Below are 23,762 nucleotides of genomic sequence, written 5' to 3'. Positions count from 1 at the left end.
GAGGCCGTTTGACCGTGCATGAACATGTTTTATGCCAAATCACAGAAATGGAATATCACGTCGTCACGCGGTTACCATTTTGTTTCGTATCCATTCCGTAGCTGAAGTGCAGGTTTTAGCGTGTCAACTATACTGCAACAATTGTTTGAGATGTTATTCATGTTTCAGCATACACAGGGAGTAGTTCTTCGGGATTACCAGGCACCGTGTTGATAAATCTGTAATCTAACCCTTGTTTGTCCTCCCCGAATGTGGTATACCTCGTAACTGACATCACACCGTAAAAAAATGACACCAAAACTATTGGCACCCACGATGGAAAAGTTGCCGAAAGCACGCGGGTTTCTTCTTGCAACAAAGCAAGGGTTGCATCCGGGTACTTTGATCGCAAGACGTTCATCCAGAAAATCTATAGAGGGCGCACGCGCGATCGCATTTAATTATCACGTCGTCACGTTTTTTAGTGGATACGAAGTCAACTACCAGTGAGTAACCACGGTTGTTTTTTAAAAATCGTGTAGTTTTTTTCATGATTTCTGGTTGGATACGAATGGAATGCTACTGTTTCTCGTGGAAATCGTTATTTGGGTCTTCTAAATGACTCTGACATTTTACAATATGTCGGTAAATTTCGGTTTCACCTCGCAACATTGCTGACACGAAATGTTACGATGGGCGCTGAGACTTCCGTGATCGATACTTCAGAAATGCAAGACGCATGGAATAAATAACAATCAGGGAATCGTAAACGGTCTATTGGTTCAACTTTATTTGCAAAACATTATTTAAAATATACTCTTGGGAACACAGAATCGTACATTGAAGACCGAGTATGTTTCATGTCACAAAATATTCTTAAAATAAACATGGATACCATGATATTTTGGTGACGTAGTTTGGGTTTCGACCAATTGGAGGTCCCAAAAAAATTTTTTTTCTTGTTCGCCCATTCATCCTCAATAAATCGGGATCGATAAAAAATGTGATTAATTTGTCAAAAAAAAAAAATAACAGCACTTTGTTTTCACTGGACCACTGTCACTGATGCATTGATTGTGTACCCAACTTCATGGAATGACCCGTATGTAGGTGTGTAATCGATTGCAAACAAGTGCGATGGTCAACTGGGGCCAGTATTTGAAAAAAAGCCAGTTTTTTTCCAACGCTGGTCGGCCGACCAGCGTTGGAAATTGATACAAAAATACCACTTTTCTTGAAAATGACAGTATATACCAGGTGCCATGATTTTACAGGATGCTTTACACTGTCATTCACTAACAGTCCAGCAAGGTATTTCAAAATGATTTGGTAGTTTTATTTGTTGATGTTTGCAAATGTTGTATTTTCCCTTTAACACAATAGCAAGGATCCATCATGGATTCTTCTTGGTTGCAGACCAGTAGGCCTATTAACTGCTATAGACCCCAGTGATGAATATGCCCACTTTCAAAATTCACGAAAAATACCGACAACTCTCCAAGGTGTTTGAGACACACATCAAATAAAACTTCAAGCTTATTTCATCAGCTTTCATTTTCTTTTCAATTTTTTTTGGTTAACCAATGACTTTTGGGAGAAAATTCCATTCAAAGATAATTACTCCTAAAGTAGTCCTGTAGCCCAACGCCAGTGCCACAATGATGCCTGTGCTCCATTAATTGCAAAATAGAGCAATGTTGGGCCCAATTTCATCAGAATTTCACAGAAATACGAGTTCGCAGTCCTGTACACGGCTTCCACCCTTCTTTCTTTTTGCAAACCTCAAGTTCATGACCCACAAAATGTTCTAATACCAGAGAATTTGAAGGCAAGCAAATTGTGATTTGGCCGGCGTAGGCAATTTCGGGCCTATTTACTGGCCTGCACCCACGTGGGTCAGGCGCTGTACATGGGTAAAATCTGCATATACCTGGGCCGAAAATCTAAAATGTACAGCTGACAAGTGTACACACCATTGTTAAGTGTGAACGGTACTCCTTGCCTTTCGGGTATCCGTGTTCGATGGGATGCGGTTATGCTTATGGTGGGCCCGTGCTGAATCAACACGAGTAGGGGAAATTCTAAGTGTGGGAAGGCATTAACTTGACACCACATGATCATCACCTGTGTGGAAAATGTCAACGGTGGACTCACTTGAAAAAAAAATATCCAGTCCAATAGATCTTCCCATTCTCTCTAAATTCAGAGGCACTTTCACAAAACATATTTCTCTCTAACATCAATTTCCTACATTGTAAATATCAATAATCTGTATGACGGTCACAAAATAATATCCACGATTTCTGAATAACAACTTTGCTTGTGTCAAAATCAACTCTGGGATTTCAGTGATGGTCCCTCCTTAGTCATGACCTCGGTGCCTCCTTGAAATCTTCCTGCAGACACGGTGATCTTTTCTAATGGGTTTGAGCACTTCACATGAGCAGCCTGACCTTGTCTCATCAAGAATGACATTCCACGGTGACCTCTCCAAGAAAGATATCTGAAGGGCTTTTAAAGATGTGCCTTTTTCAATGTCCTTGTCAGGCCTTTCAATCCCCCCCCCCCCCAAAGTTATCTTCACTGTACACATGAGCCACACTCTTGTGAGTGCCAGTCAGGCTACATATGTGCAGGACCGGGACCTTAGGGAGAATAAAAGTAGGATGGAAAAGATAACATTCAACGTACATGTATCTTGGAAAGAACAGGGACTGCAAAACTAGGACGACAGGCTACGCCCTGTATGTCACTCACATTTCAGCCATCGAATCTGAATCAGTAAGTGACGTAAATTCCTCAGGCGAGGATCATACCAATTTCTCAGCTTTGGACAGATTAAGTTGGAGATTTCCCCAAATTGCCCCTTCCTCTTTGCTCTCTTTCCCCCCTTCCATCTTTCTTGGCCCCCTCTTCTCCCCTCATCCCATCCTCTGCCCCCTGCCCCCATCCTTGCCCAATTTCAGTCGTCGAAGACATAAATTCCTCAGACAAGGATTAATACCAATTCCCCAGCTTTCGATAGATTTAGTTGGAGATTCCCCCACATCATCCCTTCCTTTTTGCTCTTCTCTTAATCCCCTTGCCACATCCCCTACCCCCATTCCCCTACCCAAGGATCAACAATCCTTCTGACTGGATTCGGTCCTCCCTTGTCCCCCTGTCTCCCAACTCCTACCCTTCCTCGCCACCCCCCCCCCCCCAAGGATTAGGGCATAAGCCACATGACTCCAAATGACAATCTTAACTCCACCTCAATCGAATATTAAGTGGATTGCCTGAGATGTTAACAGCCACCGTTCCTCACATCACCTCTTGGAGGCCCCAGCCCGGAGTATAGGATAACCCCCCTCCTGCCTCGCTCCTTGCAATCCATCCACTCCGGTGTCTCCTTAGCGTCTCCAGGAGGATGAGTCATCGCTAGCCAGACGTTAAAGAGACTCTACCCAAATCTCTAGTGTCTTTACCCCGATCTCTCTAGTGTTTGAGCTGACACTGTGCACGGACAGTAGCCAACGCTTTGTGGGAGCTGAGTGGTTTGAAGAATGCAAATTAATTTTACTCTAAAGTGGACAAACTCATATTGAGCATCAGGCACCAATGCATTCAAAATTCCCATCTTTAGAATGGTCTGATACAATGCATGTTCATAAGATGGAATTCTGCGTCGGGGTGATTTAAATTCAATAATTACCGGTAGGTTTTGCCCATGTGAACGTATCGGTACATGTACGTGTATGCTCAAAATCAATCGGGACAACACTGAGTATATATGTCGGTGAAGGGCATAACCCAATGTTGAATCATGTGCACAGGGCGCATAGACTGACTGAATGGTGTCAGTTACAAGCTGAAGTCAAATGGGCGCCATCTTGAGAGGCCCGAAACGTATACAGATCCTGCTGTCAATCTTGATAGAGGGCGCTCTACTTTATACACTAAACACACACAGCGGCAACCTTCGCTCGTACCCCCCGCCCTGCAAACAGGACGCTGGTCAGGGCTGACGTCATTTGAGCTCTCATTGGATAGATTTGCGTGACCTGTGACGTAGAACGCGTCACACAAACTAGCTTCCGGTGCCCATCATGCGTAGCGCGCGCTAGCTGCATGCGAAGGTCAATAGATACTTCCTTCACAAAATTCTGTGAAGCTCATCAGCCCTTACCAGCGCCCTGTTTGCAGGGCGGGGGGTACGAGCGAAAGCGGCAACCATTTGAGACAGAGAGGGACTCACACGTGACCTTTTCTTCAAATTTCAAGGGGCATCAATTTAATCTTCATGAAGTAATATTGACTGGGCCTAACCATCATGAAAGATCTGGTAGGCTTAAGACTAAGGCTGCTGGTTCCTTCTTCCTCCATTGTCTGTCTGAATTACAAGCAGCTGTTCAAGAACGATGGCTTTATTTTGTCGCTGAAAATGTTTCTGACAAATTCTGACAAGTTTTGCAGCGACCATTAACACGTGATTACTACATGTATAAGAGGACCACAGAGTACCGTCGTCCAATGGTTACAATGCCTGACTCGTGTTCCGACTATAGGAACATGATGCTTGTGTTCTTGGGCAAGACATTTTACTACAATCGTCATGTAGCAGGACCACAGTGCAGCGTGGTCCGATGCTTACAGTGTTTGACTAATGTCATGATGGGGAACATGGTGCTTGTGTTTTTAGGCAAGATACTTTACCACAATTGCCAATTTCCACCCCAGATTATGAATCTTGTTTCGTGGTCTGATGAACAGGGGTAATAACTCTGAAGCGATACACAGTAAAGTGTGTACATGTTTGTGGGAAGGTAGACATAAATATTGCTTTTGTCTTTTCTTCATTCTAAATTTACTCAAGAATTCCCCCCAAAATTTCTATTTTTCACAATTTCTTCGCAACATCTCCGTTGATCTATTCCAGAGGCGAGCTAAGGGCCAAATCTTACTAGAGCTTGTCTTCAACCATCTGGACCTGATAGAGTGCGACTACTTTGGTCTTCGCTACTCCGACAGCCTGACCAACGCAGACTCCAAGAGATGGTTGGACCCCATGAAGTCCATACGCAAACAGGTCAAAGGTCAGTAAGCGTTTCGCTAAGCACAGAACGTATTTGCTTAACAAAAACAGGTCACCAGTGAAAATGTCATGTAATATTGATTGTTTGTGACTGGTACTCAGCTGATTTTGGCTTTACATTAGAATTTGCTTAGCAGAAATTTGTGGTTCCAAGTTTTATGATGAATTTTTTCGTGGACCGAAATTTGAACGTTTGTTTCATCTTGTTGCTTCCCCAGGACCGATGTATTTCACCTTTGCCGTCAAGTTTTTCGTCTCGGACCCAAGCAAACTCCAAGAGGAGTACACGAGATACCAGTATGTCCTACAGCTGAGGAAGGACTTACTAGAAGGAAGGTGAGCGGCCCTCTGTGATATCTAAACCCCTTACCCATGGGCGTCGCCAGACCAAGTTTAATGGGAGGGCGGGACCTCAACATTTCGTACAGAGACTTATTTCTGATTTTTTAATGCATCACGTGTTGCGTGGGGGTGCTTTTCAGTGCCGACGGGACTGGACACCATTTGACACTAGGTGGCGCTATTCATTGTTGCACATTTTGCCAACTGTGACACGATTCCGCCAAGGAGAGACAATTTACTGATGAAAGGTTCTAATGAGGGGATTGTACACCCCACGACACCCTTCTCTAGCAGCACCCATGATATTCTTGAGCTTCAGTCTTTAAACTCCCAACTCTCTTCCCGTGGCTTCAAGATTCATAATTGTGATGAGAGATAGATCTGACAAATGTTAGGATCAAACTTCCTTTTCTGAAAACGCTCTTCTTCTCAGCATTAGGACAGAGAAAAACACACAAAGCTAGACAAAATTTGAACCTTTGCGATAAAACATAGATAACTGTCAATTCAAAATCGTCATCATTCTCATTCACCTTTGAAAGTTTAACCCTGGTCAAGCGATTCACTACAGAATCGTGTAACCACATCAACCTGTCTCCCGGCAAAAACCACAAAAAGCCTGTCCGAGTCAGATAAAGACGGATGCACTGTGAGTAAGTAGACGCGCTGTCATGCCACAGATCATCTCTAAGAAAAACCCTGCGCCAAAGCGTGAATCATGGCACTACCCACGTACATCCTTAACATGTAATACCCTCTGATGGACCTAGTCGAGGTACACAGACACTTTTAAAAACTTGATGCCCAAAATAAACTGAATGAAACCATTTTGAGATAAGGAGATAGATGAAGCGAAAACAAAATTGATGTGTTGTGTGTGATCGTTACCCGTTTAGGGTAGTGGTGGGAGAAATCAGAGATTTCAAAATCCGGTTATCCTAGTTTTCTTCAAACCGAATAACAGTTATCCGATTTCACCGGGACTTCCCGTCCACCTCACAGTCATGCCAGCAAAAAGTGACGAGTGAGGTGCCGCATGCAATGCCCTCCCAATGACTGGGTATAGTTTGCAGGATTTAATGACCACTGGGCCTTTATAAAAACACTCCAGAGCTGTAACGTTGAAAATATTGGTGGGAACTCTCTGATAAACAAAAATGTCAACCACAAGCTATTTTACAACTTAACCAGCAAATGCTTTTGCAATAATTCTTCAAACGAAATTCTTCAAACGCAGGTTCCATTTGCGGAGAATTACATGTACATGTGCTGTACTCGTTTACATGGTATTGCTGTTATTGATGTATTCTACATACAAACTCACGTGAGAAATGTGAGAAATGTGCACAGTGCTTAGGACCTCATACCTTACTCCATTGCTGTCGTCAAGTACTGTTTAATGTCTGCAGGTACGATTTATCAACACTACCTAATTAAATTGCTCATGAAACAGTCACATGCTGTTAAACAGCACTATGATTTCTGCACACACACAAAAATGAAATAGAATGGGATAATGTTACATGCCTTTCAAGGAGATAATTTACGTGGGAAGACAGACCAATTTATTTTCCACGGGAGACTACCCACACCAACCCAACAGACAGTTGTTTGTGTTTCCTAATGCTCGTTGACATGTGACAGATTAGCCGTCACACGTCTTTAATAAGACCTGCTCCCCACCTTATCCGCTGCGATCCAATTATATCCAATTAATGTCTCATTATGAATCACTGTTAAGCCTACGCCTACTAACTCCTTATAATTCTGATGACTTAATTTCTGAAAATCGGTCGAGTGCACTCCCTTGCGATGAAGCAAATGCCAAAAGGAGAATACAAGATTATAAAATACAAAAATAAAAATTTGAATCCGCCCAGAAATATTTTTTAGCTGTTCCCAATTTCAGTTGGGAACAGCTTTTGTTTTTGTTCAGATTTTTTGTTCCTTTTTTTTTTCTTCTTTCACTTTTCCCATATGTTTTGTACACGTTTTCATTCTACAAGCAACTTTGGCAATTATTTTAAATCCGATCAACTTTTTTATTTTTATCTAGAAGTTAGAACTGATTACAGATATTTCGAAAAGTGATTTCAGCTACGTTTCTTTTCAAAGAAACTGATCCATCCATTTAGGAAATTGAACTTACAAAATTCAAAAATATCATTCACACCTTTTGTGGCAAGGGTTGTCAAAGAAAAAGTGCCCATGTCCAACTACATGTATGACATAACATGACACACTCTGATTCCATGCTATTGTATATTTGTCTATTTCTGCTATTGTCAAACAATTTTTAGATATGATATAAGTTGATTTCTGACTACGGCTGGATATTTGAACTGATCTCAACTATTCTGAGGGCTGACATCACATGAAACTATTTTGAAAACTGATCTCAGCTAAATACAATGAGAAAAACTGCTGACAGCTGTTCTTACCAGATAAAATTTTAAATACTTGAAACCAATTTTAGTCTTTACATGTAGGAATTTAGAGGAAAGTCATCAATATTTTTGTAATTTAATGAACAGTTAATAATTCTGCCACTTTTCAGTTTTAAAAAATGGCAGCAAGCTTCAGTTTTCAATTTTAATTCCTGTTAATGTTTAAAAAAAGAAAAGAAAAGAAAAAAAAGACGTGTTCACTTTTAACTCTCAAGGCTACTGTAGATTACATGTATACCTTGCCAGCTAAAAATGAGAGAGCTGTCTGCCAAAAATACATGTACCCGCTGAGTTCTCCGATTACAATAATCGGTCTAGGCGTCCTGGGCTTTAAGCGCCATCGTGGATCCGGGCTGAGCCAGTCTGATCAGACTAAGGGCTTACGTGTCCATCAAGACCAGCGAAATGACTGCCGGAAACAAGCGACTTGTACAAGAGTGCCAAAAAAAAATTTAAAATCTGGTAAGCGTGGGAAAAAAATATGCTTAGCATGAACAGGTACCGGCTAAAAATGTCATACAATCTGTATGCTGCTTGTAACTGGTACTCTGCTGTTTTTTGCTTAGTGTAATATATTGCTTAGCACTGTTTTCTGCTCAGTAGTTGAGTTCAATGAAACTAAAGCTCTGAGCTTAACTTAAAACGCAGGAACCCAGGGGCCAAACAGAAGTTTTCATGGAACCAGCCTGTCAAAGAACATACCGCATAGACATAATTGGGAGACATGCTTGGGTGACGTGGATTGTTTTGAGGTTTCTCAGAATGAAGAGGGTTTGTTTTATTTGTGGTTGGCGGTGCTGTCATGAGGTTTTTCTCAAAGCTTTATCAACCCCGGACAAGATGGATTACACTTGTGCATCGTTCTTGATGAAACAACAAATCCAGGAAGACTGACATTACCGGCAATTATTCCGTCTTTCTCTACACTGGGAGGGGATTGGAGTGTTGTGAAGACTATGGGCTCCGTGCGCCCACAAGAGAGGGCGCTCTTTAACCACTATCGAGAGACAGTCAGATCACATTTCAAGCAAGCACTCTGACTAGTCTATTTCAGTCAACAGACAAAAACAGGCAACTGGAAGGCACAGCTGGCTTATCAGTCACCTACAGTTAAAACATTGGGCAAGTTCGGGCAAGGACCATTAGTCGACTAGTGGTTGATTTGTGACGTACCTTACGCCTGCGCACTAATAGCATCGTGCGAACGTCTCTAGTCAAACGCTGGTCAAAATGTCATCGCAAAACTTCTGGATCCTGGCTCTCTGCTAGCGTTATGGATGCGCGCGGCTATTGGTTACCATCGAAGCAACCAACCCCAGTAGGCTGGTTCCAAATAGTCGACTAGCGTAGTCAACCATCGTCGACTAGACAGAGTTCGGGCAAACGTTAGTTAACCATTGGTCAACTATAGTCCTTGCGCGAACTTGGCCATAGCTGTATCAAGTTTAACAGTCACAGCCAGTCAATCCTGCTTTTATGTACATGTAGGCTGGGAGCTCTTAACTGTTCAAAACAGTCACTTGACTGATTTGGACTGCAAGGACAACTTGGCACAGAATGTACATGTATGTTTGTGTAGGAGAGTTAAAGTGAAAAATGTGCACTGCATTTTGAATACAAGTACCAGTATACACTTCCAATGTACAAAATGCCTACGTGCCTGCAAGCCGTTTCAAATTCAAGCGTTCTCTTAAGCAGCGACCGAAGATGACACACGTCTTCTTGTTTACACCGATTGGAAGGCCAAGGAAGTAAGACATTATCAAGAAATGTCGCATCTATTCCTGGCGCAGACGAGATAGTCATTGACCCGGTCCTCGCGGATATGTCGCGACTTGTATCAATTAGGCGATAATCAGCTGGCAGCCATCTTGATTCTGCTCGGTTGTAGAAGACTGGAAAGAAAGTTTCTGTATTGTTTTTTTGTTAGCATATGAATTTGGCTAGGCCTTGTACTCACTGCTCGGTAGTTCAGGGGCCATTGGTCATCTTTGGCTAATATTCTGGATTGTGTAAATGAGACGAAGCATGCCAAGAAAATCTGGTATGAGAGTGCACACAATTTTGTTTGATCGTTTCGGAATGGCCATTGACTGGAAGTCTTTTCATGCATCTGGACTACACAATGGGCTTGATTTAGCCCATTCACTAGCGTTACAGGTACAGCACTGCCAAGCTCTCTTCAACAGTGTACAACTAGTATGGGGCGCTGTGGTCCAATGGTTACGGTGTTCGACTCGTGTGCCGTGGTACACGGGTTCGAATCCTGACCGTGGGAACATGGTGCTTGTGCTCTTGAGCAAGGCACTTTACCATTATTGCTTCGTCCTTCGGATGGGACGTAAAGCCGTAGGTCCCGTGTGTTGTGTAATGCACGTTAAAGAACCCAGTAACACTTGTCGCTAAGAGGAGGGGTTTGCCCCGGTGTTTCTGGCAGTGGCAGCAATTATGCGCCGCAGCACCTAGCAAAAAGGTGCTTCATAATGGGTCTCATATGTTCATAGACTTCATTTACCTGGCTTTGGTTGCATTCTCCCCCAGCGCTTTGTATCCTCTGGCAAAAAGCGCTATATAAATACAGTTATTATTATTATTATTATTAGTCTAAGTTACAAGTGACAGACAATTAGTCAGTCAGTCAGTCTGTCAGTCCGTGAGATTGGGACAAAGAGGACACTAGGTTGGCCCTCTGGGACATGCAGAAAATGGTTAAAGATGTTAAATTACCTATTAAAAAACCTTGTTTCATTCAAAGGGAAAATACAACATTTTTGCAAACATTGAAAAATATAACTACCAAGTTGTTACGAAATACCTTACTAGGTTGTTGGTAAATGACAGTCTAAAGCATCCTGTAAAATTAGGGCACCTGGTGTGTTCTCATTTTCAAGAAAAATGGTACTTTTGTTTACATTTCCAATGGTGGTCGGCTGACCATCGTTGGAAAAACCTAACTGTTTTTCAACTACTGCTCCAAATTTACCATTTATTTTTCAGTTAGACTGGTTCCCTTACCTTACAATTTTCAGGCATTTTTGATCCATTTCATCTTTAGTGGAGTCAGGGAACCAGACTCGTGAACATTTTTTTTTTCCCCAGCATTTTTGAACACAAAACTTCAAACATGTCAATGTAACAATATTTGATCTATTATACTAACCCCCAAATAGTTCATTTCTGAAAATGACAGCAAAAGCCAATGATGTACAATGTATGTGTATTTTTCACACACAGTACTTATGAAAAATGGCATTTACAGGCATGTGTCAAAATATTTGTAATCATAAATACTGGCGCGTGTCAATTGTCAAAGCACTTGCCATTTTGGGACCAATTTGATTCCTAGGTTTCACTTTTAGGGAAGTATTTTTTCTGCAAACTGTCAATCACCAGAGAGCTCTGATTTCTACTTTCTATTTGGGGTGAGTAGGTTGGGGCTTCTCAAATCACAATGTGTGTGTTGATACAATCACTGAACGCAACCCTGGAACTGTTTTAGAAACATAGGAACATATACATGGAAATTCTATCTGGTTTCAGTTTGTGTATCTTTGTCATTGTTTGCACACAACCTCAAACTTGACTGACGAAGTACCTGGGATGATGTTTAAAGGGGCAGTCTGACCGGTTTCAATTTTTGCTCCGAAGAAGCTCTCTGGTATTTTTTTACTTGCACTAAACTGACTGTTGCTGTGCTGAAATGACATTAAAGGGAATGTACAACATTAGCTTTTGCTGAAATTTTCCGACATAAATGAATTTGGAGGATTAATTTGGAGGTCAGATAATCAGTCTAGCAGGCTTGTACCCTTTTAACAGGTGTGTAATCAATTGCGAAGAAAATGAGAAATAATTAAATATGAACATTTAGAAGCAGTTTTTGAAAAAAAAAACCAGTTTTCTCCAACGCTGGTCGGCAGACCAGCATTTGAAAAATACAATTTTTCTTGAAAATGTGAGCACACCAGGAGCCACGATTTTACCGGATGCTTTAGACTGTCATTCCCTAACAATCCAGTAAGGTATTCCGTGATAACTTGATCATTCCGTTTTTTGATGTTTGCAAATGTTGTATCTTCCCTTTAACCCTAACCTTCCCAAATCCATCAAAATCCTTCGCCCCATTTTGGGGATTTTGGTAGGCAAGCCATGAGTACCAAGTCCATCAAGATCCACCTATAGCAGTGGTGGTCTTGCAGTGGATTTCAGCAGATTTGGTCCTAAAGCATTTTGTGAAGCAGGGTCAGTGATGGATTTTGGCGGACTTGGTCCAGTATTTAGTAAAAAAAGACACTAAGGAGTTCGGGTTAAAGGTTGTGGTTGATGTTCAGAAGGGGAGTTTTTTAGACTTTTTAGGGAGGAATCAAAGATCCTCTTCCAAACAACGGAAGCTCCTTGCTTAAAAGCTACAGTCCATCATTTGCAGCTATCCAAAAAGTAACTGACGTAATTATTGTTGAAAAACATACTTGGTTGAAAGATAGTAAGGGGACTAAACTCCCTGTGAAGTTATTCTTTCTGGCAAGCTGCCATTTTGAAGAAATTAATGAAATGAGGCCTTTCCAACATTGGAAATTTCCGTAAGTAGTTCGTTTTTTTATTCGGCGAAGCGCACGCAAGCGTTGACACGACGCACACGCGGTTGCTATAATTCGTCGGATCAGTGCGCGACATCGCGTAGCTGCAATCGGCTCAGTGAGAAAGTGTCTCGGACGCTGAATTCAGGCCCAATTTAAAACATGATTCAGCAACTTTTGATTTGAAATTGAGATCCTAGAATGCTGTTTTTCTCGGAATATACAGCTGAAGCTGAGCTGAAACTTCATCCGGTTAGTCGTTCAGCACCCTTCATTAGATTTTGAGCACGTTTGTTGCTTCAAACGAACAAAATGCACAAATTACAAATGATGGATTATACCTTTAACTCTTGTTTTTATTACATGCAGTGCATCTTTCTGATCAGGATAAGTGGGGGAAAATCTTGTTGACAGAAAAATAGATATAACTTTCACAGTGTTCTATATCACGCATCAGATACTATCAAATTGTAGGATTGGTATTGAGTTACAGAAAGTGTAACAAAACAAGGGGATATTTATGACCAGTGCAGATTATTTTTCAAGAGGTTTTTGTTTCGTTTCATGTGCTAAGTATAGCTTTTTTGGTTGTTGCTGAATCATTCTGTTTGTTTTAGTTTACATTGATGTTTTGCTTTCTTTCCTTTTGTGCCGAACTGTTCCGTGTTATTTCCTGGTATTTTATGAGTGTGTGACCAGTTCTGATCAGGTCAGTGCGTCTTCACCGATTTGACAGAAGTTTCCTGATTAAAAAATGGTTTGGGAAGTTTTGATTTGTTCTATCGAAGCTCAATGACAAATAATAATAAGTAATAATAAAACAAGTTTTTTAAATAGCTCAATTCCTTTCCCTACCCAAGTCTTCTAATGAGATCAATAATATGAATTGATTTGTCAGATTTCAAAAACAAAAAACAGAAAGCCATGCTTCAGTCCCAGCGTTAGTGCCCTACGTGTGTTGAATGCAGACTGAAAAGTCGTAACAGGATTCTTAGGTAAATGTGGCCAAAATCTGACCCCAACATTTTGTCCACTGACCAGAAAGACTTCCTACGCGATGCCCCAACCTTGATCCCAAGCATTCCTTTATTTCCCCCATGACTCAAACCTTCATGTATCACCTCTCACATTTGGGAACAAGGAAGACAACTCATGACACTGCGCAACAAATTTCTGCTAATCTCACTGACTTTTAATTCAAACACTACAGGCATTTCCTGTTCAAGTGGAATTGTTGCATGTTTGTGGGCGGACGGAAACGGTGTTCTCTTTTTCACTTCCCGGCTGCAATGTTTTCATTGTTTCATCACTATTGTATGAAAAGTTGACGTAGCCTGTGTCCGCTAGAGTTTTGTATTTGTGTTTACCTTTCCAAACCATTTATCATTCCATTTCCCCTTACGGGTTACTACGAAAACAGTGGGCACGTTGTACCAAACAATCGTTTGCATACTTGGTCCAAAAATCAGAGAATCTTTATTTTACTCACGTGCCATATTACCACATAGCTCATAATTGATTAGGTTTAAGTTTCTGAAGGCTCTCTGTAAGTAAGTGGCTCGTAAGGTCCTTTCCTGCGTATCAATCAAACAGTGCGCATTTCAAAATCCAGTTATCCTAATTTTGTTCCAAACCGAATAACAGTCATCTGATATCGCCGGATGTTCCCATCCAGCTCGCAGTCATGTCAACAAAGAGTGACGAGTGAGATGCCACATGCAATGTCCTCCCAATGACTGGGTATAGTTGGCAGGATTCAATGACCACTGGGCTTTCTAAAAAACACTCCAGAGCTGTAATGTTGAGAAAAAAATCTGTGGGAACTCTCTAGTAGGGCAGGCTATCCATATACCAAGAAGACCACTAGCAAGTGAATGCAGTTACAATCAGAGACCATGGAGCAAATTGGGGGATGTTCCAGTTTTATTCTTTAGCCTGTGTCACAGAAAATGCAAGGCTTAATTTTTTTTTTTTTTTAAGGTTGGTTTCGAATATCCAGACTCCAAAATCGAAACCGAATTGTGGAATTCAAACCGAATGTTCAAAATTTCAGATTTAAATCCCACCAGTAGACTTGAAGTGACCAAGTTACATGTAGTTAGTTAAACTCAATCTCAAACACTTAACAAAAAAATTACACAAACCAAAGGTTGGCACGGCTTAAGGCGAATTCCAGAATTGTCCAGCTACAGTACAATTTCTTCAACTGTTTGAAAATGAACAAGACATACGTGTAAATTTCAAAGATTATTTACAAAGCAAAAATTTATTCAAGAATCCCTCAAAAGCCATTAGACACCACTTAACATTACAGCCACTGACATTTCCAGAGCCCTATCCTGTTCATTAGTGACGTCATCATTCACGCACCACTGATTACTAATGTCCATTGGATAAACACTCAAGTTGCATTAGCTTCCGTTTCCAACAGTGGGGCAGATAGGGGAAATATGTGGGGGAATTGTGCGTTTGACAATACAAGCATGGCATTTGGCACACAGTCAGAGTTTGTCTTAAGAAAGATGTTTGACTGTAGGGCCATTGCAGATTTGTCCTTTGAAAAAAAATATAGGTAGAATAACAAGCAATTTTCAAAATTTTCAAAATGGCTGCCATTTCTTGTTGTTCTATATGTATCTGCTGTGCTACAATAGTTCCAATGCTACCCAATGTGCAGTGGGCGTGATGTAAAAAGCAGGCAGCAACTTTTCCTCAGATCAGCTGATTTCCTCTTTTTTTACTTCCCATGTGTGCCATTGAAAATAGAAAGACACTGTACAAAGTCTAGGAAAAATTTGAATTTCCTCTTTTTTGTGTGATTTCCCAGTTGCATGCCTGAAAAAGAAGTGACGTCACACTAACGAACCCATTACTACTTTGTATTACATTGTACTACATTTTACTCCTTGATGTACCGGTATTCATGAAACCATACATGTATGAGTGCTAGTGCAGTTTGGGGCGGTACAAGGCGTAACAGGCAGGGCGGTACAGGACAGTACGGGAACTAATGAGTTTATACCCCTGTGAGTTTTACAAAAATAAGAACCAGATTTTCCAGCAGGGTTCAATGTCTCTTGCCGAAATACAGATTGATGAAGCTCAATGCCAGCAATGAAATATGAGCGGTAACTGAATTCCCGCTATCGCAGAGTCCGTCTTCCTGGTTCTGAACGGCCCGTATTAATCATTTCCTGTATTATCTTGTCCCTGGTTTTTCCCTTCTCTCGCAGGCTGACGTGTTCCTTCAACATGGGTGCTCTGCTTGCCTCGTACATCGTACAAGGTTAGTGATTTCTGAGAAAGAGTTACATGAAAGGTCAAGAACTCTGTAGTCAGACTGAAGGCTGATTTAAATCCCTTGGATCTTTCTGATCCTGCATCAGTGAAAGCTTTAATGCACTTTGAAAAGTCTTTGAAAGCCTTTGAAAAATCCTAATTTCCTGAAAAAGTAACTTGGTTAAATTTCCATTCCATTAGTGAACTTAAAGATCAAAGGGATTTAACTTGCATTGGCTATTTCAGCTGAACGTCCCCACTCGTCTCCATTGCTTGTAGAATTTGAGCCCAGTCAAAGCCCTAAAGCACACGCTGTCCTGAAGAGAAACCTATGACCTTTCATCTTATGAATATGCATAATTTCACTTGACCTTTGACACCTGCACAGGTGCATTTGAATGTTTTCAATTTAAAAAAAGTATTGTTAACTAATTCTAAATTTAGCCCAGGCTGCAACTGCTTGCCATCTTGTGATATTCATTATAACCTTTGACCTTGTAGCTGAACTTGGTGATTACGAGCCCGAGGAGCAAACCCAGGGCTACCTCAAGAACTTCAGCCTCGTTCCCGACCAGACGGAAGAATTCACCCGGGAGGTGGAGCACCTACACAAGGCAAACTTGTAAGTCTGGCCACGGTTATACAAAGCCAAGTTTGGGGTGCCATCTACCGGTAACTAAAGAAAATCAGTTGTCATTTTTACTGGACCACAAAGACCAGCCTATTGTCCTCCGACTGACTGAATCAATGACCGACTGACCTACTGACTGACTGACTGTTTCATTGAGTCTGAATCGTGTCCGAGGCTGAGACATGTTTCAGCTTGAAGGCCGGTTGTGTTTATCTGTTGCACCCCTGGAGTTTATTGCACAGCAAATCGTAACGTACTTCGGTTTTTAGTTCCTCGTAGAACAAGGGAACAGTTCAATCAGTCAAGTTTTCTTTCTTCTTCCTGTGAATCCAGTGGTCAGCTGCCTGTTGATGCCGAGTTCAATTTCCTTCAGAAGGTGAAGAACTTGGAGAAATACGGAGTTGACTTCCATAATGCAAGGGTAAAATCTCCATGTGATTCTGTGTGCATTTTATTTACAAATTCACTATATTACGACATCCACTATCTACAGTATTTCCTTTCATTAAAAGTCTTTATTTATTGTGTAAGCTTTATCCATAACTGTGAACCATATCAATCATCCTATATTAATCCGATACCCACTGTATCCATTTAATCGCCTGATCCACTGATCACCACAATATCCACTGATCACCACAATATCCACTGATCACCACAATATCCACTGATCACCACAATATCCACTGATCACCACAATATCCACTGATCACCACAATATCCACTCATCACCACAATATCCACTCATCACCACAATATCCACTGATCACCACAATATCCACTGATCACCACAATATCCACTGATCACCACAATGTCCACTGATCACCACAATATCCACTGATCACCACAATATCCACTGATCACCATACTGATCTTTTTCTATCAGGACCAGTCGGGGCTGGAGATCCACATCGGCATCACGTCGCTAGGTGTCGTCGTCTTCCAAAACAACGTCCGCATCAACACCTTCTCCTGGGCCAAGATCATCAAGATCTCCTTCAAGAGGCGGCAGTTCTTCATCTGTCAGAGACGGGAACTGGTAAGAGGAAGAGGGATAGATTGTCTTCAACGAAGCACAAGAAATCTGCCGAGTGCAGAAAATATTTGCTTAGCGAAAACCGGTTACCAGCCAAAATTCCATGTTGTGCATGGTGCCTGTGACTGGTTCCCACCTTATGTTTGCTCACGACATAAATTTTCTTAGCAAAATTTTCTTTTGAGTAGAGTACACACCATGCATCCAAGAATCAGTTGATAGTGCCATTCATGAGAGTTTTCCTATGCAGAACCCACCTCATGCATCCCCTAACAGAACTCAACCCATCAAATCCCAACGTCATATTTTGTTGGAATCTGTCAGGATGGGTACATTTCCCCTAAAACTGACAGTCTTTTACATTGGGTTGGCACACCTCCAGAATCAAAGTCAAAAAATATGTGTGTGTCATTTCCCATGGTGTTGGAATTTGCTAGGATGGGTATGGTTCCTAGTAAATCATGCTAGGGAGTTAGGGTTAAGAATGACTTCAAACTATTTTTATTTTTGGGGGGTAGGTAGCTTGCTATTCATAATCACTCTTGGAGGACGACTGCATTAAGGAGTGCATCAGCATTATAAAATCAAAGATGTCAGACGTAACAGCGACAGGAAAAAAGTGGACCCAAATATATAGAACGATCCATTATCAAATGAATATTTGAGCACATAATCCATTAAGTTACTTATCGTTCGTTCCTTGTATTGTCAATCCCGTAGCACGAAACCAGAGACACGGTCATTGGCTTCAACATGGCCAGCTACAGACACTGTAAGAACCTGTGGAAGTCCTGCGTGGAACACCATACATTCTTCAGGCTGGTGGAGCCCCAGCCGCAGCCCAAGAAACGAGTCTTCTTCCAACTGGGGTCAAAGTTCAGATATAGGTGAGGGGACCGACGTAGCTGACAGAAAGCAGGATTTGTTGATTCGGGCGATTCACAATGCAGAGCGCCACCAATAGTTTGCCACAGAGATTTCATTTTTCCCAGTGCATTGTGGGAGATGGTCGACAAATTCGCAGCGCGGGACATTTGAAGATTTTTTTTTTTTTTCGGTCAGTAGTTTCGTAAGCGTATGATTCGAGTATATGTTTGCCCTTTTCTTTTCTTTATATCAATATATGGTGATTTTTGGTCAGGCCGCAGAACGCCTTGCCCCAGTCTATAACAAATTAGCTCAAGTGTCTACTGACACTCATTCAAATGGGCCATATTTTGTCGACCGTAAACTTGAAAAGTAGACTCTCCATGGCAAACTCTTGGTGGTGCACTGCATTGAGAATCGCCCGAATTACAACAACGGAATTGAATACGGTCTCAAGAAGCTCAAAACATTTCGTCAAAATTTGAGGATGCTTGTGGTGGAGTGTCAGAAAATCAATTTGTCAGCTCAGAGTAAACACTCCTCCTGTCTTTTTTTGGTCTTTCAGCGGAAGAACAGAGTATCAGACTGTTGAAGATGCGAAGAGGCGACTAGCCACGAAAGAACGGGAGTTCCAAAGGTAGTGAAATTGCCGGACAGTCCTCTCATAAAGTCACCATTTCCAGAAATCTTCCCGAAGTGATGTACACTTTCCCATGTGTTTGTTTTAATTAAGCAGACATTAACAGCGCGTCTCAAAATACCCGCAACGTTTTTTTGGCAAGGCTCTAGCATCGGCGCAGAAACACATACCATTTACATGTATACCATTTTAAAGCTTGGAATCTTAACCTGATCCCAGGCGAGTATTGGTTTGATATTTACAAGAGTTTTAAAATTATTTGTGTTCAAATAAAGGCATGTCGAAAACAAACTCAACCGATTTCAAGGAAAATCGACGATGCGGTACATCAGACAGGCCCATCGCCAGCCCTGAGCATCAAGGGGGGCCATAGAACCAACTAGGGGGGCCCACTACCATAAAAAAATACAAAAATACATATGTATGGCTTTTGCCGCTGGGGACCAAATGCTCGCCAAGGGGGGCCCGGCCCCACCAGGCTCCCCTTGGTGACGGGCCTGACATCAGATGCAAACTCGAGTGAACAAGCTTTTGAAATAACAAGAGAAAACCAGTTGATTTATATTAAAAACACATTGAACTTGAAACGAAGAATAATATGTGATGCGATCAAGCTACATGAGTCGTTTGTCGACCCTGGTCAAAAAATTTTTTATTACAGATTTGAAAAGAGCACAATCTCAGCATTATTGCTGTGAAAACTGCATGCTGATACCATCTTCAGTTCAAAAATTAAGGAAGTTGGAACACCAAGAGAAGTGATGTGATGAAGTGGCCCTATTTGGGTCTGTATCTCTAAATAAGAATTCCCGACAAATGACTCATTTAGCTTGATTGCATCACATATTGTGAAATTATTTAAGGTGTAGTCTACGTGGATCAAAAACAAAAGGAAACAGAAAGTAACAGGCAACGAGATCGTCACATCGTGAACATGTTGAAGCATTTTCACATTACAAAAAATATGCGCATGATTGATTTTCCTTGAAATCTTTGAGTTTGTTTTTGACATGCCTTTATTTGAACACGAATAATTTCAAAACCCTTTTGAAAATCAAACCAATACTTACCAGGGATAAAGTTAAGATTCCAAGCTTTAAGTGATATAAAAATAATGGCAGTACATGTTTCTGCGGCGACGCTACAGCGACGTAAAAAAATGTTGCGGGTATTTTAGACGCGCTGTATTTCATGCTTCCCTTCAAAAACTTTCCTTCGCCTCAGTGGTCCCTGTAGCTTCATGTTGTCAGAAGTAGTGGTAGATTGTGCTTTGTTCAGCTTTCATTAACCACCTTAATAATAGAGGTAGTATGGTATTTGCTAAAACCAAAGCCTAGTTCATGCTTCAAACAAACGCAAACTTGTGAAGTAAGAATATTGTCATTAACTCGTTGACTCGTTTTCGAATACCTTGAAAAAAACATCGAGCAAATACATTGGATCAGATCCAGTCTGCCAATCTGTCAGCACTTCGAGAAATTTGTGTTTGAACTGAATCCAAACTCTGTAATGTGTCCAAAAGTCTGTACCTTTGCAAATTTTATTCATGAAACCTGTTTTAAACAGTGAGTCCCCCAGCTAGTCATTCCACCATCATCCCATCATTAACTAGTTTACCTTTCCCACCTTAACCCCAATCCTGACTCCAAAACTCCTAGCACTTCTCCCCCCTTCAACCCCTTCCTCATCCACGGCCCCTTCTCCACCGTCCCCACCCCGTCCCGTTCCTCTTACATCCCCCATAGCCCGTGCCTCGCCTCCCGGTCCCCCCAGCTCCTGGGCATCCACCGGCTGTCCAGCGCCCCCTGCCTCATTGCCGACATCCCCTGCGTGGTCATGGGGAGTCCCCGGTGCACCGGTGGTGGCGGGGGACCGGCCAAAATGGCCAAGTACACGCCGAGGAAATGTAGCGGCGTGCACGTCCCCGTAGAATGGTAACACACGCACCGAAGATGTAGAGGCATGTTGGTACCGGTAGTAGCATGGGAGATGCATTCAGTTGCTCTAGGGCTTGTAGTGAAGTCCGTCACCAGTCCATCACAAGTCAATCTCACGTCAAGTTACAAATCAATCATTAGTCAGTCACAAGTCAGTCATAAGTCAATCACAAATCAAATCACAAGTTGGTCAGTCACAAGTCAGTCGCAAGTCAATCACAAGTCGGTCAGTCACAAGTCAGTCGCAAGTCGATCACAAGTCAATCACAAGTAAGTCTTACATTTAATAATCACAAGTCAGTTACAAGTCAATCATAAGTCAGTCACAAGTCCATCACAAGTCCATCACAAGTCCATCACAAGTCCATCACAAGTCCATCACAAGAAAATCACAAGTCCATCACAAGTCAATCACAGTCGATCACAGGTTGATCGCAAGTCAAATCACAAGTCTGTTACAAGTCAGTCACAAGTCAAATCAAAAGTCAATCACAAGACTTAAGTCAAATCACAAGTCTGTAACAAAGCAATCATAGTTAGTCACAAGGGAGTCACAACTCAGTCACAAGTGGTTATTCATTATTCACAAGTCAGTCAAAAGTCAAATCATAAGTCAATCACAAGACTTAAGTCAAATCACATGTCTGTAACAAATCCATCATAAGTTAGTCACAAGTGAGTCACAACTCAGTCACAAGTAGTTACACGTTATTCACAAGTCAGTCACAAGTCAAAATCACAGATCACAGGGGACGAGCACCTTATCCACAAAAGCAATACAAAAAATTGCCTTTTTTTCTGCACGCATGCAAGCTGCATGATAACTGAGCTCTAGATAGCACAATCATGCCAAAAAAATCCCCCACTCCCACCCTGCTCAACTGGCTGTAAACGCAGCTCGCACAAAGCCACGTTTTATTTGAGTCCTTGTGCTACCTGTCATTCTCCAGAATATTTTCCTAAAACTCTTTGGAACTTAAAGGCAGAGTGGACCATTGGTAATTTGTGCATTTTTGTTTTTATTTTGAAGCAACAAAACTACTCAAAATATTGTAGAAGGGTGCTTAACAATTGACCCGATGAAGTTTTAGCTCTGTGAATGCTGTATATTCCGAGAAAACTCTCTGGGATCTCAATTTCAATTCAAAAGTTGCCGAGTCATGTTTTGAATTGCGCCCGAGATCAGCATCCGGGACACGTTCTCATTTAGTCGATGGCAGCTACGCGATGTCACGCACTGAGCCAACGAATAGTAGCAACAGCGCGCGCATGTGCATCGTGTCAACGCTTGCGTGCACCCATTCACGGATTCACCCAATTACAAACCTACTACTAACGAAAAATTTCCAAAAATGTGTCACTTGACACATCTTTGGAAATGACCTTCTTTTACTGTTTTTTTGTGTGCGAAAATGACAGCTTGCCAGAAAGATTATTTCACAGGGAGTTTAGCGTCATGACTAAAACTAAGATAGCTTTTTGAAAGAATTTTTTTCTGTCACTTTTTGGATAGATGCAAATGGTCCAGTCTATCTTTAATGCAAGCTGAGTGGTTTTGAGTGGCATAGTAGTTTATTCTGCTGGCATGTTGTTTTCCTTTGTGACAGGGTAAACAGTTAGCCATCAGCAAAAAATGGGGCAAGATAGTGAAATTCTGAGACGTCTTTAGTTTTTGTTTAAAAGAAAATTCCTTGCAATAAAAACAATACTTAGATTTGGGTGTGGAATATTATGATTTGTTTTATTTGAATGACACAAAAGAAGCTTTTGCCAAAACTAAAGGAAAGATTATTACTGCATATATAAGTGAACTTAGGCTACTGTATAAATGAATGCAGCACTCTGCAATGTGGCATGAAAGGAGCATGGGGAATGTAGAAGAAATGGCGAAAAAAAAATAAAGGAAAAAAACGTTTATTTTATTACTTTTTAATATTTTTGTTGTTGTTGAGTATCAACAGAATAACCCTCACAAACCATGCTTAAATGTGTCTTGTTTACACCCTGTGTCATTACTTAAAAAAAAAATACATTAAACCGAATAAACATTTCATCGTGAACTCTTGCTTTTTTCAATATTGAACACCTTTATCAGTTAACCTTTGACCTTTTGGTTGACCTCAGGTCACCGAGCAAGAGGTTATTCAGGCGAACCATCAGCGGCACGACTTCCGAGATCATCCGGACAGAAACCCGAAGCCTACCCTTGAGGACCGGCAACCATAAACCGCTCCTCGATAACCAGTAAGTTAACCAAGGTTTTTCATAACCAGTTAAACTTAAAACCGTTTCAGATCACCATCAGTTACTGTTGAATCAAAGCACTTATTAACCAGGTTTATGAATGTGTTATTAAACGGTTTAAGATTAGTTACCAAGTTATAAATCCATTTACCTGTTCATCTGTTGCACCATTAACAGCACAGTGACTAGCAGCCTGCCGACCAGATCATCCAAATTCAAATCACTAGGACTCAACTAGTAAGTTTTAAACCCTGGTTGAAGGAGGATTTTTACCGAGTTAACTTAACCTGGCTGCAAAAACCTCTTAACCAGCATGGCCGAGCTAGCTTCACCGTGGGGAACAATTCCATGCCGAAAATGTCAACTTTTGTGTTGTCAGCTGGAGTGTACCGATCTCAACTGCGTATCAGATCTGAGCACATCCTTTTAAGGGCAGTGTGTTCTCACTATTTTCTTTAGAAGTAGGAAAGTTGGGCCAAAACTTTGTACTAGTTTGACAGAAAGTTGACATTTTCATTGAATTGCCCCACGTCGATGGTGTTCATGAAACTCATCGAGATTTATGTTTTGTACAAATAAGAATACATTTTCAAATAAACTACAAAGTAAAAAAAAATGACTGGAGCTGGGTTTGAACTGGCAACCTCCAGATTACCGTTCCGGCGCTCTAACCAACTGAGCTATCCAGCCCTATGTTGGTAGTTCCCC

The 23,762-nt window shown here is 41.4% G+C and overlaps 1 protein-coding gene across 3 annotated transcripts in view; it reads left to right on the top strand.

Moving 5' to 3' along the window:
• LOC119719258 (tyrosine-protein phosphatase non-receptor type 4-like) overlaps positions 1 to 23,762 on the top strand; it is a 64,610-nt gene that overhangs the window by 27,603 nt on the left and 13,245 nt on the right. Inside the window, exons 3-13 of one of the 3 annotated variants that reach the window (XM_038188637.1) lie at positions 4,898 to 5,054; positions 5,272 to 5,389; positions 15,653 to 15,705; positions 16,200 to 16,320; positions 16,663 to 16,750; positions 17,217 to 17,369; positions 18,087 to 18,253; positions 18,799 to 18,870; positions 20,532 to 20,807; positions 22,935 to 23,054; positions 23,232 to 23,291. In XM_038188637.1, the coding sequence (XP_038044565.1) occupies positions 4,898 to 5,054; positions 5,272 to 5,389; positions 15,653 to 15,705; positions 16,200 to 16,320; positions 16,663 to 16,750; positions 17,217 to 17,369; positions 18,087 to 18,253; positions 18,799 to 18,870; positions 20,532 to 20,807; positions 22,935 to 23,054; positions 23,232 to 23,291 (1,385 nt within the window). The remainder of the gene's footprint in view (positions 1 to 4,897; positions 5,055 to 5,271; positions 5,390 to 15,652; positions 15,706 to 16,199; positions 16,321 to 16,662; positions 16,751 to 17,216; positions 17,370 to 18,086; positions 18,254 to 18,798; positions 18,871 to 20,531; positions 20,808 to 22,934; positions 23,055 to 23,231; positions 23,292 to 23,762) is intronic. The other 2 variants (XM_038188639.1, XM_038188638.1) reach the window with 2 other exon arrangements.

The sequence above is a fragment of the Patiria miniata genome, unplaced genomic scaffold (assembly GCF_015706575.1).
Source record: "Patiria miniata isolate m_02_andy unplaced genomic scaffold, ASM1570657v1 HiC_scaffold_8, whole genome shotgun sequence".
Lineage (NCBI taxonomy): Eukaryota > Metazoa > Echinodermata > Asteroidea > Valvatida > Asterinidae > Patiria > Patiria miniata.
Note: the sequence above shows the minus strand (reverse complement) of the source record. Positions and strands in the feature narration are given on the sequence as shown.